The following is a 17,960-nucleotide window of genomic DNA, read 5'->3' as shown; positions in this document are numbered from 1 at the left end:
GATGTTACCGTTTTTTATTGGGCATCGAATGTTTAAGAGAACCGTTTTCTCGTTGGGGAGTGTAACAACGCAATATATTGTCTCTCTCTCTCTCTCTCTCTCTCTCTTTCTTTCATTCTTCTGTTCTCGCGTGATTTCTTGGGGTCGCGTCGATTTTTCTCGAGGTTTGCGCATTAAAGTATCCCCAGAATTCACCGTTTTACACGAATCGATAACCCTTATGGAGACGCATTCCAAGGCGTGTCGACCTGTGAAAATACTTATTTTGATTATTGATTATTGAAATTTTTGCTTATTGTTAAATCGAATGTTTTTTATTGAGAAAATCATTGTTTAAATTTGTATATCTCAATTTGAAACTTTATTTCTCAATAATGAAAGAGCTCGGGACAATATTCAATCTGATTTTATTCAGCTATAAAATTTCCTCGTCGTGTTTATTTCTTTGTTTTGCCGATTCACTTGCAGGTTAAGGATTCGAAATACCTAATAACCTCGTTTCTATCTAAGATCCACCTCTCTCTGCACGATCTAGCATACTGAGCGAACTGAGGACCCTCACCTTTCCCCAGCAGTTGAATTTTCTCCTCCGCTTCTTTCTTTTGCTTTCAATTTTTTACTGGTTTGCTTAGGTTATCTAGAGTTAGAAACATTAATTATCTGATTTGATAATTCCTGTTAAAAATTGCCTGGCGCCCCTTAATCTTGGCGCCCGTTTGCTTTCAGCGAGTTTGATTGGACTTAGGGGAAGTAGGGCGAAGGTAATAGGCATTGTCAACTCCCACATGAAAATATCATGTTATTATTGTACTGTTATATTTTCCTTCAAATTGTTTAAAAACGAACAGTCAAATATTGTCTCATGTGATTTCAAATCACATAAAAATTAGTCTAAATTCAAATGGGGCGAAAAAAGTGGAATGCAAAAAAATATTCCTCTAAATCTAAAATTGATGGATAATTTTAATTCAAGGATTTCAGTAAACCAATTATCAATCAAGTTCCGCAATAAAGCTCCCATGAGTTAAGAAGGAAGCTATTGGGGAATAGCAGATAAACTCAAAGCTCAAAGTATTACTCAATCTGATAAATTATACACTAATATATATAATATAAATAATAAATAGACTAATAAATGAATCCATCTATTTTACAACTTGAAAATCATTCTAAAAAAGGCAAAATACCGAGACCTATTTTTTGTCATACTCTCTGCTTGTCAATAGTTTGCGGAAATAGCGTTTTTTTACATGTTTTTTTAGTCATGTAATAACCAATGGAAAGTCAAGGTTATTCTTCTGAAGTACAAATACACCAGCGAGCTACGCCATAAAACTGACGAAGAATTTAGCATCATTCTTTATGACTGCCGATAATATTCACGTGAACCATATGTATAATTGAATACATTAGTCTATTTCGTTCGTATATAATGAACAAAGTGAAAATTTGAGTCATGAAACACATTGGGGAACTGGTAATCGTGATTGTCATCATTATGGTGCACATCAAAGCTTATCCGATATCGGAGAAAATTCAACATGCAGAGAGAGTTGAGGAAAAAGAGAAGAATTTGTTGGAAAAACTAGTAGAAGGAATGACTGGGGTAGTGGAAAATGTCGGGAATTGGGCGGGGAAAGTAATAAGTGATACAAACGAGGGAATTTGGGGAACAGTGATAAGCATGGCTCAAGCAGTCAAACCCCCCACTTTAAATCTCGAAATGAAATTTGCATTACCAAGTGTCGATTTGGAGAAGTTAGCGAAACTACCAGCGGAAACAATAGAGGCTATCATGAAGATCCCTGGATTTAATATTTCAGAATACATATCGAAAATTCCAAACTTGAATGTGCTACCAAAACTTCCAGACTTGAATCCGCCACCAAAAATTCCAGGCTCAAATCCGCCACCAAAAAATCCTGACTGGAATCTGCTACCAAAAATTCCAGGGTTAGATGAGCTTGGAAAATTGATGGGACTTGGTCCTGCTCCATAGTTTGTCGTACCGAATTTAGAACACTGAGGGATAATTTTATTACTGGATTTGAGGAAATTGGAAGAACGTGGGAAGTATGATCATGTTGATGAGACAAATTCAGAAAAAAATGCCAAGATCTTCATCCAATTGGCTCGCGAAAATCAAGAAATTATTGACAGAGGAATACCGAAAAGGAAAAATCATTTTTGACATTCTCAAACCAGCACCTGCAGAGTTATCAGAATATCCACTTTATCGTGTCTTACGTTGATGAGAAGCAACCGACATTATTGAGTAATGAAATTGGTAGAAAGCTCGAGGTTATTATTATGAGTATAACAAATATGTAAGTGGAGCACTTTGTGTGGGTAGAAGTTTTATTTTCAAATGAGACACTCCAATTTCGAATGGTTATTCGTTTACAATTATTAATATAGGTACTAAATCATGAAAATTATACGTGAATCGTTCTGTCAGGGTAACAAGACTATTAAGTTTTCATTATTGACGTGTAGGGAACGCTGAGGTGAATTTACACTCCTTGAATTTCCAATGTGCATTGAAGAAATACTATCATTAAGAATTTCCGGTGTATCAACCTGATCATATAAGATACACTTCGCTTTGCGTGTTCATTTTTCTTCGAAATTCTCTCAGTGTTTGCTTGTCGTTGAAGATCTATGTAGTGAGCTAAGTTTGAAATTAAATAAAATATTAATAAATTATCGTATTCTTTTAAATAATTCAAATCAGTTTCAACTGCAGAATCTGCCCATTCAATCAACCCCATGTTCATGAAAACTTATGGAGGATCCATACAAATAATTCATCATTGATTTTTCCGTCATTTTTATTTATATTTTTTTCATTTTTTGAAAATTATTTATATCGTCGCTACTACTGTCCAACCGTATCGAAATGTAATAGGAAAGTATGCAATACCGATTCCCAGATGAGAGCTCGTGAGAAACAGTACGGAAAAGTGGCTTTTCGGGACTGGCGCCGGCGCAGTATTTTGTGGGCGCTGCGAGCGCTATTTATTAGTGGAATCAGCGTGCCACTCTGAATTGAAATCATATGAGATAAGTCCTGAAATCATGAAATCATTAGAAATCTCTTGAGACCCCTTGAAGTCACCTGAATTATGAAATCGGACGAAAAAGCTTTTGAAATCACTTGACGGCATTTCACTGGGAAAAGAAATTTGCCAAGAATATTTACTAATGACAAGAAAATATATTTGCCATTACTAAATCTTATTGGAGTATTTATGCAGTGATTACCAGAGTTGGAATCAAATATCCCATGAAATCACGTGAAATCATTTTGAAATCAGATGAAACCAGCAATCAGTGTTATTCTATTTGTATTACCCTGCCCCATGTGGCCGGAGCCCTAGACTATAGGCCGGAAAATAATTGTTTGATTTACTAGTAAACAAAAAATGGAACAGTGGTGCACTCGTTGAACGTAATATGACTACAAAAAATTATAGTTCGGATACACATGCAACAGGATATTTTCACTCGTGTGATCGGCAGCCCTTGACTTCACTTTAATTTTTACAGAGTGGTGTACGATTACCGGAGGGTGCATCCGCGGCATTAGCAAAGCCAACAAAGTACCACTACTATCCTCATAATCAGCATATCTATTTACTCCCCGAGTGTGCTGTACAACAAGTCTGCAATTCTGTGTATGTGAGATTGAATTTTACTCAACCACTATGTGCATGCCCTGGTAGGTACAGGGATCCATGCAGTGCATCATTGGATAGTGATGACTTGCACACTACTGAGCTAGTCACAGATCCACAAACTAGGGTAAGGATTCAAAGGATTCCCTTCATATTGAGGAACTTCATCGCTTTTGAATCATTATCGATTCTCCTTTTTCAAAAGAAAACTCTTGAGGCTGACACGGCGAGAAATAGTCAATAAAAATCACCCATATTTTTCGTAATTCCGGAGCGAAAGGTGAAAATTAAAACGAAAAAAGAAAAATTAAATATTTTATTGAGAAAAAAGTTCACGGAGTTGTATTACTAAATTTTTTCAGAGCGTTCCGTTATTTTTGTCTGATTTTTCTGTGGAAAATTACAATACCGACGCGTGAATTTTCTTAGTCACTTCTGCAATCGACGAACGAAATAAATGCCCGTAATTTTTATTGAACGTTTCTCTCGTATGCAACATCTAACAGTCCAATGATTCAACGATAATTTTTTAATTATTATGTCGAATGAAGAAACGAGTAAAGAAAAATTCTCAAATTAAGAGGTAACTATGATTGTATAACTATCATTATATATTCATTGATTTTCATGTGCCAAGGCTTCTGATGATCACATGCGTAAGAATAATGAGTTTAGATCATTATGAGCTATAACTTAAGATCGTGAGTTGAGAGAAAAAACGAGAGGATTCCAAATATTCAAGAAATATTTGTATTAGGAGTCTCACGGATGTTCTAGACTGTTTTAGTCAAATTTACGTTTTTTTTTTTCATTTTCTGGCAAATATAATCGATAGCATTGAAATGACAAAATATCACGTTTGTGCGTTTCGTCATTATTTAATGACTCGCGAAGTTTTGCGCTACTGCAATCGTTTCCATGCGTTTTTTCTGCAGTTATGTGATCTTTTTATAAGTTTAAAAAAATAGAGGAAAATGTTCGCTTTGCTTTGAAACATCGTGAGTCATTTGTCATTGAGTCATTGAGTCATATTGATAGAATGCAAAAACAGCGCAGAAAGATAAAAAAACCCTGAATTTTTGGGAAAAGGGTGTCTAAAATTCTTAAAGCGATTGAAAAACGTTTCTCATTTGTCATCTATTTGGTTTTTTAAAGAATTTATATGGATTTTCTTCCTGAAGGCGCTGACGCTCGTGAAAACGTGCGAACCTATTGCTGATATGAGAGAATGCAGGGCTCCTAAGGATTGGTCGTTACTAGCATTGCAGAATATTAGAACTGGAAAGTCCCACTACCTTGTAATTTGCCGGTGTCCTGATAACAATATTCTAGGTTAGTAGATTTTCTAAGAAAATGAATCTACGGAGAAGGCGATTGAGAGCCGTAAATTGAGTAAAATATCCATTCACTCAAGTTCATTCTTTCCGTCTTTATTCGCCACCATTAAATATCGAGGATTAGATATCTCATCAAAATTATTGGAAAAAATTAAAGCTAATGAAATCATTATTCTATTTCTATTTATAAGGAGACTGGGGCAGTATGTGAGAAGCCATTTTATAAAAATAAAAATTACGTGCCTGTTTCGTAATCTGTGAGTGAAAGCAGTATTCATTAAAAATGACGGAATATAGTTACGCACTTTTTCGTTTTCTATAATTTTTCCTGAAAGTTTAATGAAAAAGTGCGTAATTGTTCCGTAAATAATTCCGTTTACTGAATATTCTTTTGACCCGCAGATTACAGAACAGGTACGTAATTTTTATTGAATATTGCTCTTTGTGTAAGCAACTTATTCCATTGTGCCCGAAGCGCTGTGAATATTTAAAAAATTTCTTAATAATAAAGAATTTTACAAACTTTCTCGTTAATTATTGTAAACTCAGATGAGTTTTCCGGACAACTATCCATTTCTGTGACAATGTTCCGCGTTGCCTGAATTTTTCATGGATCATTTATGGCAAGAGTGAACTTGATCCTAGCAATTGATGGATTATTCTTGTCTGTTTGACGGTAACTTCAAGGTAAATTGTAAGATGACGTTTTGAAGTTTGAGATACAAATCGTTCCGCTTTAATCATGAAATGCAGAGCAAGTTAGGGTGATTGGTCTATTGCCGTTTATTTCAATATTGTTAAACTTTTATTAATTCATTCTTTTTATTTACGTTTGCCTTCTGTTTTATTATTTTTATATTGATTATTTAATCTCTGAATATAGAGGGGCCGATGAGCCATGATCAACCGACCTATGCAAGTGTTCCTGGTATTCGTGTTTATGGAATGATGTGTGTGCAAGGAAATAGGAAAGGACGTCCACTACGACACGGGCGTAATCTACTTGGTAAGTTTAAGGATATTCCGCCATCTCTTACCCACAATTATCGATTTTTACGAGGGGTTATTCATTGGTGATAACGTGAAATCTGTGGAGCCACATAATTTCATCAATTTCATTTGAAATCAGCGGAGTCACGTGTCATATTGCGAATTTAGTTTACTAACACAGGCTCGTTCTCAGCGAACAGCGAAAATTATTGCAGGATCATGACACTCTGCAAGTCATGAAATATTGACGAAATGCAAAATCAATATATATTTTCGCGTTAATGAAATCAGCAATTTGTCAGAAAACTCAAAAAAAATCGCTCATTTTGGATAACAGAGAACAGAACACCTTAAGGTACTTCCATAGTAAATTTTGTGGGCAGAGGCTGGGAATGAACATCAAAGGTTCCGACATTTCGCTGCAGCGTGTGAAAATATCAAGTGTGTAAATTGAGTTCTTCATTAATTCTTTATTCACACCAGATCGATCGAACCAAAAGGATTATAAAAAAAAAATCCCCCTCATTCCACCACAAACCGTTGAATATTTTAAGTTATTATTGAAAAAATCGATATTTTACTTAATAAAAAGTCGTTGAAATTGATATATTCTCACATTTTAGGTATTGAAATACGAGAGGATTCGAAACCGGAATTCCCATGGCACAGCGTTCCAGAATTAATGAAAACCGCCACATGGGACTGACGAGCATATCATATTATTAATCGATTGCGTCAATTAGTATTTTAAATAATGTACTATTTATTATGAAATTCCTGCCAATTTCGTTCTCTATTCATACATATATTTTTCAATGCTTCCTGTACCACCATCTGCTCCATTATTTTTTTTGTTATTTTGCTCTATTTGTCAGCACCTAAGCAGTTCGGTAACTTATTGCATCCTTGCTCTTTTCTCAAGTTGCTGTAAAGGATGTCCTACTCAGTGAGACGCGGCTTTTACTGCTTTTCAATTCATTTTTCATTTTAAAATCCATTTATAATATCTATCGAACGTAATCTTTGGTTTGAATATCAGTTTGTTACCAGTGGAAATCATTCCAATGGTTCAATCGATATAGCTTATTTTATTATAATTGGATCAATCAGTATTTTTTTTATAACCACTGGAGGGCTTTCCGCAAGACAATTTGAAATCCAAATTTAGAAATACTTTACACTAATAAGATAAGGTTCGAACAAAAAATTAAGTTCGATGACTAGTACATGCGAGCCTTATTGTTTACAATTTTGAAATAATCAACCTTTTATGATTCCATTTAGTAACAAAGATAAACGGAATCAGTTGCGAGTGAGTACCAATTAGCTGTAAATTCAGGTAAAACTGTCGAGACTGTTTTTTCTTTGCATTAGATAAGTACTAAATTTAATGGGAAACAAATGGGTCTCTCTCTGCTCTTCATAAATTCAAGTTTTTCCGAAATATTCATAATAACCTCCTCACCTTAAACCACAAAATTGCATTCTGTTCACTTGGATTTTCTATGTCCAAATATTGAATAACTATTTCTAGTGTAAGTTAAGACGAGACAAATTGATTCATCGTTCATTAAAAGATTACGCCGATATTCGAATAATCCTGTGATCAAGGATTGCGATGGTCTGTTTCTTGTAAATAATAAAGAAATACAAAATATAAAACAATAGTAAATCTTTAGGATAATGGGGCTTGTGTAATTTTCACAATCCACTTGCACAGTGACGCCACGCTCTTAATATCTGCTTTTCTAGAAAAGAATATCGGGATCGCAAAGGAGGCGCACGTCCGGAGGTAGGTCCAATCAAGTCTGATTACTTACATCTCAGTCACCTCAGTAACTTAAATGAGTACTTAGACAGAAAGTCTTTCATTTAAAGACTTGTTAGCAATCAGACAGTCCAAGTCACTCATCATCATCAGCGAATCTACGCTCAACCGAAAGGATTGTATGATTTATCGTATCTAGATTATATCTAAATCTATTATAATCTAATATAGGAGAAGGTGGGGCACAATGGAACGGTGAAATTTTCTTTTTCAATTGCTGATTGGATAACGGTTAACATGAACATTCATTTCCTTGTATGAAATTTTTATTTACAAAATTAGGGATTCATTGGGCGAGTTCTTAGTTATTGAAGATTTTGAGAAAAACAACAAAAAATCACAGAAACCTTGAAAAATAAGTAAGGCATTTTTGTCTTCTATTGTTCAGGAAGATTTCTTCCTGGTACTTCGAGTCTGGGACAGATCTTGCCTCGTTGCGAGTTGATGCCAACTCTGGGCTTGCTTGCTGTTTTATTTATTTAGCTTGCTTGTCAGCAAATTAAAACCGATAACGATTTTCGAGATGTGCGAGACTTACAATACCTAGCTGATCTTAGGCCCATTCGAATTTCACAGCCTCTAAAAGATAAAAATTGTCTACTTTTTATTTTTTAAGGTTCCTATTGTTTTTTTTTTGTTCTTTTAGTTTTTGTTGTCTCAATATCTTCTTTAATAACTAAGAAGTCGTTCACTTAATCCATAATTTTGCAAAGAAAAATTTCAGACAATAAAGTCCATTTTGCTTCACACGCCCCAATCTATTATAAATTTATAAGAATCTATATAATCAAATCTATTATATCTACAATAGCACGGAGAATTCAATCAGGATCAAAATATTAAATGACGCTCAATCGCATAAATACTCGATCGACACTTTTTTTCTCCAGCAAAGAAAGTATTGTACAGAAAAATGAAAGCACTACTCCACTTCCATTAATTTACATCAAAACACTTATGCAATCGTCATGCCTCGGAGAACATCTCCTATCTCTTACACGTATTTCCCGTGTTTTTATTTGTGCATACATCTGTTGAGATAACTAATTCTCCGATTCGTTACAACTCTGTTTTTTTTTGTATGAAAAATCAGTAATTACCGATCCAATTAGTTCCAATTATACGATTCAGAAATATATCAGAAAAAAACCAATGAAAATATCTAGAATTTACCAACTCCATGAGATTCAGTTCAAATCATCACTCATTTAGTCTTCGGCAATCTCGGAATGACTCTAACAATATAATTTTAGAGGGAGAAGAAATATAAGGCATCATTCACTCAAGGATATGTACAAAAATCTTGAATATACAACGCTTAAAAATCCAGCAGGAAACATATAATTATGCACCTCCGACGCTTACCCGATTAAGAAAATACCTTTAATCATACTTCGTGATTGGATAACGTAATTTTATGTCCTCAGGTATTGTAGTTCGTATACAGATTTTATCGTTTCCTGGTCATATAATCAGACATTGTGTTTTTCCATCTGCTGTCATCTGGGTTTCATAATTTTTTTTAATGTTACAATTATTTGGGCGAGGGAGGGATACTGTCATGAACAATAAATTCACTAACTATACCTATAAGAACTGCACATGCAAGGTATAAATATCCTTGTGTATTCATTGAAGAGCAGCATTGCTTTTCTCAGTGAATCCCTGAGTCAAGATGATTAAAACTGTGATTATTGGGTGCCTTTGTGCATTAATCGTGAGTGTTCCTGCTATTCAAATATATCGATAGGATGGAATCAATGCTGGAATGGATTGCTAATAAGATAATTTAAACTGAATCCAAAATTGCAAAAAATAATGAAAGATCGTCATACGTAAAAATACAATTTGAGAAGAGCAGAAATTTGATTACTAAATCGTTCTGCGAATGTAGTTAATTATGGATATCCTTGCGTTAGGATGGAAAATCGAGTTTATTTTAAATACAATAAATAAATCATATGCGACTTATCATGCCAACCGTCAAAATAATATTTTTGTTTACAAAAGATCTTTATAATTCAAACTGATAAACAAATCTTATATATAACGTTTTGTGTTTAACCCCGTGATTATGAATAATAACAAACCATTATCCAAGAAATTGTATTTTTCAGGTTGTTGAAGCTCAACATGAAGGTCCCCCCCACAAACCTCCCGGTCCTCCAGGCAGTCATGGACCTTCAACGCAGTTGAATCGAGTAAGTCCTTATCATACGAAACTTTATCAATATGATAAAAAAAAATATCTCCGTATTGTGCATCGAGAACTGATACAGAAGTTCAGGCGGAATAAAGGCTATTAATCACTCGTGATTGATCACGGTTCAAATTCTGCATTGGAATACCACAAAGAGCTTGGAACACGTGGATCACCTTAGAATATTCGTATTAGTTGAAAATTGGTTTCCTCCTATTTTCATTATCTACTAAATCCCAGCGGTGCGCCGTTGCTTGTGTTCAATTATAATATAATTGAATTGAAGGGTTACCTTATTTTTCTGCCATTTTGATTCCTACAGAGGTGCTCCTTAAAATGGCGGTAAACATCGGGTAACTCCTGACATCTTATCGGCTCCTGTTCTAAACCTGCCTTTTGATTTACATTTTAATGAGATGCGCTCTCAATTTTTGTTCAATTTTGTTCAACTTTTAAGACGATCACTAAAGAATTGAAGAGATGCCCGATTTTTCCCGCCATTTGGATTCTTGGTAAGGCGGCCGGTTCTTTTAAGAGCCATCGAGCATTAAGCAAAAATCGCCTGATCGACATTGAAATAAATGAAAAAGTTTTTGCTCTTGTAATACTCTTGTAATGTTCTGGTAATGACTCTTCTTATTTAGATCGCTCGTCAAGCACCACCTGGCGATAACGGCCCAATCCCTCAAGGAATGAACGGTGGAATGGGTCCAGGAAATTTGGGAATGCAAGGGCTTGGCAACATTCCAGATCCAACTGTATGGATTGCCAAAGGACAGGAAATTGCCAGTCAATTCGCTAAAGGCCGTCGTCGTCGTCAAATACCTGCGCCAAAAATGCCAGATGTAAGCTGAATTTGAGAATACCAAATATTTATTATTCGTAATAAACAAATGGAGGATATTAATTTCTATTACTTATTTGAAGCCGGCAAATCTACAAGTTTTATTTACACTATCGGTTGTGGTATCTTAGTTCATGTCATTTCCATTGTTTTAACATTTTGGTTTCTTTAAATATTGATGTTATATTTTTGTTAGAAACTTTGTATTGCAAGGATTTTCGAATCCGGAGATTTGAAAGAAGGGGTAAATGGGCTTGTGAATGAACAGAATATAAGTTAATAATATAGAGAAAAGAAGTTCAAACTATAGCAAGAAATAGATTTTCCATTTACTTTCGGACGGAATACTTCCAATTGTTTTTTTAATTCATTGCAGGGGATGCCACCAATGCCACCAATGCCGAAAATGAACTACTGAGAGCACCTGGAATATCAATTTCTTACATTGAAAATTATACTCACTGCTTACACTTACACTTGGAGATTCCCGCAAATTACAATATCTTGATGCAGATAATAAATGAAGTAATTGAATAGAATAGAGAAATAAACTACTGAGGAGATATCAACGATTTTTACTTTCAATTGCCTTCCTCCCTTAAGAAGTTGTTGTCGTTATCTTCTCGTTTGGCAAGTTTTTTACAAATTTCAGAGAGACAGTTGATAGAATTATCTTATTAATCAACTTCTCACCAAATTTCATCATTGTGGATTTGAATCGACCAATTGATTTTTATGAATTTTTCCAAGTTCTCAGCAAATTTTTGCAAAAAATCACAAAACTTCACAAAAAATGAAAATTTATGCGTTATTAATTAATAGAATGTGAAATCGGTACATTTTCCTATGATTTTCAAAATATTGTAGGTCATATTATATCGTCAACAGTTTAATTGAATGACTCGATCTTTCATTTATTGTTAACAATTAAACATTCATTAAAGACTCGATATAATGTAAGCTAGGTTGTTAATGTCCAATGCTGCATGCTCGATAGTTCGTTAAAAAGTGTCCCTGGACACCAGTTCATCCAGGGTGTGAGGTAAGGCCCTTTGTCTATGGGGTTGGTCGACGTGTTGGGGTGTTTCGGTCATAAACAACTTAACTGTTTCCATTATTCCCTGTGGCCTATTACAACTGGTCGCTTGATCGTTTTAACGTCGAAAATATTTTCAACAATATTTACAAAAGAACATGAAAAATGAGAAGATAACGGTAACTCCTGAAGTTTCCTAGTAATACCGAGAAATCTGATGTTATCATCGATTTATCCTCCTTGAGTATACGAGCGATAATGCAGATCGATAATCAGATAATGTCAGTAACGGTGTCAGCTGCAAAGGTGATTCTTATCTCACGCTTCACTTATATGTTCACTGTCTTCTTATTTGAATTACAAACTAATAAAACATCGGGAAACTGCAAAAAAGACATTAATCGGTGTCAAAAACTGCTTTAATAACTAGTTCAATAGTTCAATATTCGAGTGAAAATTCTCAACGACTGCTATTACTGCTAAAGTGGAAACGAAGACTGAAGAAGAATTAGCATGAAACCCAAATTACCACCTGATAACAACGATCGTTCGTCTCACAAGTTTGAAGCGAAGTTGAAGGACAGGATTCTCTTCCTACCAGTCACCAAGTATGTCCTCCCAACATTCCTGTTAGCTGCGTTACTCCTGACCGGTGTTTATCTCACCATGCGATTCCTTACGATAAGTGAAAATCACTTTAATGGAACTTGTGAAGTGCCGGCAAGCTATCAGGTGAACTGTTTGCCAGACCGTCAGACGACGTATGAGGAATGTACAGAAATTGAATGTTGCTTCGATGCGATGACTAAGAAATGCTATCATACGGTTCCCTCAAGATATGGATACACCAAGGATTCACTTAATCCCAATTTTCTTCAACCAAAACAAAAAATCAGTCCTTTTGGTAGTGAAAATAAACCCGTCGCTGTCTATATTGAAAAAATCGCTGCAGAGCACATCCGCATAAATATGACTGCACTTCAACAACTACAAAAAAACGAACATGATTTGAAAGTTGAAAATACGAAACATTCAGAAAATGCATTCCAGAATTTCTCTACATATTCTACGATGACTATTGAAGTGGAGGATGATTCCGATTTGGAATCGTTATTTTCTGTAACACTGAGACGTGGTAGTGAGTTAGTGATGACGACATCAAAAGGACCACTAATTGTCACCGAGACATACTGGGAGTGGAATTTGTTTCTGGGTAACTCAACTGTTTATGGGTTAAATTCAGCTGAACTGAATGGGACCCTTCATTGGATTTATAACAACGAAGAGGGAATGATTATTCCTGGATTCCTAGGAATTACAAATGATGGCAAGGGGATTGGTTGTTATGTAGACTATAAAGGACCCATGGAAATAGAGGTACTGCAGTCTAATCTCATTATTTTGAGAGGAATATCAGCGCTAGAGAACTTATCAATCAATATTTTTTCTGGAGAGACTCCTCAGCATGTAACAGAACGATTCTTGATGTTCTGGAGAAATGATCATACAGCCACTAGTACCTCAACAAATCTTGGACTACACATCTGTCCAGAAAAGTTGACAGCTATCGAAGATGTGAATGATATGATCGAACAGATGGAAAATCGAGGCATCACCTGGGACAGTTACTGTATTCACAGAAAATTTTATGATACTCTGGACAGAGTTCTTGATCAAGACGAACTGGCGCTTCTGGCTAATATTCAACGAGTTCTCACTCTGAAGAGAAGAACCATTTTACATCATGTCTCAAATCTCTGCTCGTATGGACGAAACAGTTTGGCTTCAGAACTTGGACATTTGTCTCTATTATTAGAGAGTGTACATGGGCCTTATGTAGGAGTCTATGAAAAGGAAAGGGTTGTCTATCCTAACTGGTTCGATAAACTGACGCATCAGAAGTATGATACGGAAATCGAAAGATATTTTCAGGCTTCTTCTACATCGAAGTTCCTCTACTTGCGTGATCTCTGGGCTAAGGACGATTCAAATGTCAGCATGGATTTTCCGAAGTTGGATTACATTCCAAAGGTGAGTCATAGTATTGTGAATGAGGGGAAAATTCATAGACAATTCGGCTTTTATCTATGGGAGGTATGATCCCACATACCATAAACTACTTTCTGCACGAGTTGCGAACGATATTTTTCTTCGCAATGTGCGGGAATAGTATTTTTCGCCACATCCTGATGAAAAATGTAAAAAACGTGAAGTTTGGCTATATATCTGTGTGGAACGTCCTCAAATCAATTCTTCGCGTACTTGAATCAAGTAATAATAGGAAAATTATATTCAAAGGTGCGCATACTTTCATAAAGACAAAACGCTCTTGACTCAAGTCAATTCGGACTCGAATCAAGGAAAGAAACAGATTCAATGACGATCCACACTTATTTTTCCTAAGTATAAGCAAATGTCAAATGTTTCAGGGATTATACAAACTGATGTCAAAGGGGTCGATTCCCATCGACTTATTTTCATCGACCGACAGATTCCACTACAAAGTTCATAATTATTTCGCCAGAGAGTTCCAAGCTTTCATAGGAAAACATGCACAATCAACCGAAGTGGAACTGTGGACTGAAAAATCGAATAGCGGATGGGTTGCGTTGAGAAAAATTCTGAACCGTGGTATTGCTAGTGGTCTTTTAGGGAAAATGCCATCGGCCATTTATATGTGCAGCGTCAGCTTTCCCGCTGATGATGATTTATGTCAAAGGTAATCGTCTATCAAATTGGTGGGATGATACTATCATGTAGAATCTTTATGACACGTCGATCCTCAAGAGTTCCTTTTGAAATATTTTCTGGTTGAATTTATTACATTGCTCCATTATTTTTCACTCTATCATCTTCATTAGTCATTTTCATTGGTCATCCTCATTTTTGAATGAAAGAAGAAGTCGAGCTCCTGCACCTTTTAGCAGAGACAGTAGATTACCAAATAAATGTGTAATTATAATTAATACGGGAGACCTGGGCAAAATGGGACATCCGGGGACAACGGGACGGTACAATGGAATGCGGGGAAAATGGAAGGAATCAGGAGGTCTCGAAGCGAATGGGAGACGAGAGGACAAAATCGATCCTAAGAATCCACTCATCCACCATTTTAGTTTTTCTAGAATTTTATTACACTTAACTGATAAAAAAATGTTAAATTCTCAAATAAGGAGTTTTACGATCAGAAGCAAAAAATGAGCGATTCAAGTTAGATGGCGTGTTTTTGAGACTGTTGAAAAACCGAAAAAGTCAGAAAACAACAACATAACTGAAAGAAAAAATTAAATTGGCAAAAAACACTGGAATACTTTTAGACTGTCTCCAACATTTATTTGGTAAGAAAAAATGACTGGTAATGAGTTAAAAATTTTTTCCGCAAGTGTCCCATTTTGCCTTCGTGTCCCGTTTTGCCAGATGTCGTCTACTTTTTTCTTATATTATCAGATGGTATGGCATTGGCGTTGCATTTCCCTATCTTCTGGCTGTACCTGAAAACATCCCAGGCGGTGGTTGGTTGAGTGACGGTACCTCGAAATACATCGCTAGATTGCTGAGCCTTCGGGCAAAGCTCACGTCTTATCAACATAGTACTATCACGGAATATTATTCGAGGGGAGCTCCAATCCTAGTGCCGACGTACTTCCATTATTCTGACGATGTCTCCTTAAAATACATCGAAAATCAATTTATGTGGGGTGATAGCATACTTGTCGGTAGGTGTTATCACTTATTTTTCCTCGGTCATCGTATTCTCTTACTAATTTTTTGCAGATTTGTAATTAAAAAAGTTATCGACTTATAATGTCATGATATCTTTAGGTAATTTAGGGTTTTAATTGTGTTTTGGCAAATATTCCAATTTTTACAAAAACGTAATAGTTAATCCTATCCAAGCTTTTAATCCTAAACAATTCAGGCGCAGTTACTCTTCCCAACACATTTCAAGTACAAATGCACATCCCAGGAGCACTTCCTTGGAGGCATATTCAAGGAGGTGGCGAGGTCCAGCCGACTGGTGGAATAAGCACTTCAATATCCGTTCTGGCCGGTGAAATCATTACCCTTTTGCGTCCAGGCCACATCATTCCTGTTCACGAGGTAATTTAACGAAATATATTGAGTTTCCAATGCGTACTCCGAAATCGAAAAAACCTTGACTGAAAATTCAATGAAATTTATATTACTATTCTCAACTAAACCGAGCGGAATTAATTTTTTCTCCATCAAATGTATGAGTAATTAAAAATAATACATAAATGAATAATTAATACTTTTATCGAATAAAATTTTCGGCAAACACGATCTTTTAACGTAACATTGTGTTTTGGGATTTTTTTCAAGATAGCGAATTAAAAAAATAATTTCTTAATCACTTTCGGAATCGGTAAGCGAACTGAAGTTACATAATTATCTTTTTTTTTTAATCCGTGTACAAATGTGTTTATTTTGCAGACTCCAGGTCTAACATCCACGGAGACTCGTCTCAGCGTCTTCAAGTTAATATGCAATTTGGCATGCGTTGATGGAAATTGTCATGCGGAAGGGAAAATTTACTATAGCCGAGATGCATTTCTTCACATCAGTGCTAATGATACTTCTATTGTGTTGAAAAGTGTTTTCGCTAAAATTAAAGAGTGCTCCGACCAAACTAAAGTATTAATTAGTTTCATGGAAATTTTGGGGCATGAATCAATTACTCACATCAATTTAAATACTTCTTTCTGTGATGTTGATGTTATAATATCCACTGGGAATTAGGGCAGCTTCCAATAACTCTTTTTTTTATGAAATTTACTACTATATATTATTATTAAAAATTTCCACTAGTAATAGCTGATTGTATTGCTAATTAACTGATAGCCACTTTCATTAGTAATGTTAATCAAATATCTATAGGCAATAATATTATTTTTTTTAAGATGGCAGAGTGAGTCTTTAAAGTTTGATGATTATGTTGTTCAAGCTTGTTCGATGCGGAATCTGGTTTTGGGGATATTTTTAATCGATGGACGAGATAATTTTGGATTACGGGAAGATGCATGAGAGGATCAAGTAAATCACTTGCGTGCTGTGGTCACAAAAAGAGCCAATTTTAATTAATAAAAGAGTCACTAAATACACTTAATGAGTCACAATAAAGAGCTGAGCAACAACGGTATATAATTCAAGGAATTATAGATAGTTCTGAGAAGAACTAATAATGAGCAGGTCTAATTAGAGAGAAAGAAGCGAAGTTCTGCGAAATGCGCGTAAACACTCTCACGGACGATATGCTAATGAGAGAGAGTAATAAGCCGCAAGGTGGGAGGTGTCGATCATCGCGATGGTCAATTATACCTGTCCATCAAGTGGCGCCTCAGGTGTCAGAGGTAAAAGGCCACTGGTCATCTGAGGTGAGCGATTCAATCAGCTGAGAGGGTCATGTGTATTGAGTGCGTGCGCGTGTATGTGCGTGTGAAAGAAAATTCGGTTGAAAACCGAACAAAGCTTTATATACAAAGTTTCAAATGAGAATATCATTTTGAGACTGAAGAATGGATGATCTAACTCTGAGTCCCATGCTATAATATGGAAATTATATTTAATTGAACATTAATGAGAAAATGGCGAGTAATATGGCATCGAAAAATTATCTTTATCGTTCTGTTATCCTCATGAGATGTTCCTTATCATGGTATTTCCAGAGTTATTAAATAACGATAAAATGTGAAAACCATAAACTATTAACTATAACTATTTGTTTACGTTGATCAGATTAACAATTGGCCACAAAACAGTCATAATTTTTGCAAAAAACGCCAGAGACCGGTCTTAACTGCCTCATTTTCTTCAAAGAATAGATGATCGCGCCCTTTCTGTCCTGGGAGTCAAGGTATTCAACCAACCAACCAACCAGATCAACTAATCAATCAACCAGGTCAACCAATCAGCCAGATCAACCAATCAAGCAACCAGATCAACCAAATCAACCAATCAACCAACCAGATCAACCAACCAACCAACCAGATCAACCAATCAACCAACCAGATCAACCAACCAACCAAC

General features: G+C 35.5%; 3 protein-coding genes and 1 long non-coding RNA gene across 5 annotated transcripts in view; 3 read left to right on the top strand and 1 right to left on the bottom strand.

The window, feature by feature from the left end:
* The window catches only part of dsx-c73A (doublesex cognate 73A), a 22,520-nt gene extending 15,689 nt beyond the window's left edge, over window positions 1–6,831 (top strand). For both annotated transcript variants that reach the window (XM_011298375.1, XM_011298374.1), the window contains exons 3-6: window positions 3,550–3,804; window positions 4,859–5,009; window positions 5,898–6,020; window positions 6,628–6,831. In XM_011298375.1, the coding sequence (XP_011296677.1) occupies window positions 3,550–3,804; window positions 4,859–5,009; window positions 5,898–6,020; window positions 6,628–6,710 (612 nt within the window). In that variant the 3' untranslated portion in view covers window positions 6,711–6,831. The remainder of the gene's footprint in view (window positions 1–3,549; window positions 3,805–4,858; window positions 5,010–5,897; window positions 6,021–6,627) is intronic.
* A 2,612-nt stretch (window positions 6,832–9,443) lies between these two features.
* Window positions 9,444–11,445, top strand: LOC105262673 (collagen alpha-3(IV) chain). Its single transcript, XM_011298373.1, has 4 exons — window positions 9,444–9,549; window positions 9,950–10,033; window positions 10,677–10,877; window positions 11,253–11,445. The coding sequence occupies exons 1-4, from the start codon at window positions 9,508–9,510 to the stop codon at window positions 11,292–11,294; spliced, it is 369 nt and encodes a 122-aa protein (XP_011296675.1). The 5' UTR covers window positions 9,444–9,507; the 3' UTR covers window positions 11,295–11,445.
* Window positions 11,446–11,764: 319 nt separating this feature from the next.
* Window positions 11,765–12,532, bottom strand: LOC105262668 (uncharacterized). The gene is made up of 2 exons (XR_891837.1): window positions 12,445–12,532; window positions 11,765–12,295 (listed from the first exon to the last, which is right to left on the bottom strand). It is a non-coding gene; the product is annotated as an uncharacterized lncRNA (long non-coding RNA).
* Window positions 12,289–17,850, top strand: LOC105262669 (uncharacterized). The gene is made up of 5 exons (XM_011298369.1): window positions 12,289–13,943; window positions 14,342–14,631; window positions 15,360–15,628; window positions 15,832–16,013; window positions 16,368–17,850. Exons 1-5 carry the CDS (start codon window positions 12,426–12,428, stop codon window positions 16,671–16,673), a joined length of 2,565 nt encoding a protein of 854 aa, XP_011296671.1. The 5' UTR covers window positions 12,289–12,425; the 3' UTR covers window positions 16,674–17,850.
* The last annotated feature ends 110 nt before the right edge of the window (window positions 17,851–17,960 follow it).

Source organism: Fopius arisanus, unplaced genomic scaffold, assembly GCF_000806365.1.
Source record: "Fopius arisanus strain USDA-PBARC FA_bdor unplaced genomic scaffold, ASM80636v1 scaffold00010, whole genome shotgun sequence".
NCBI lineage: Eukaryota > Metazoa > Arthropoda > Insecta > Hymenoptera > Braconidae > Fopius > Fopius arisanus.
This window is presented reverse-complemented; position numbering and strand designations above follow the sequence as displayed.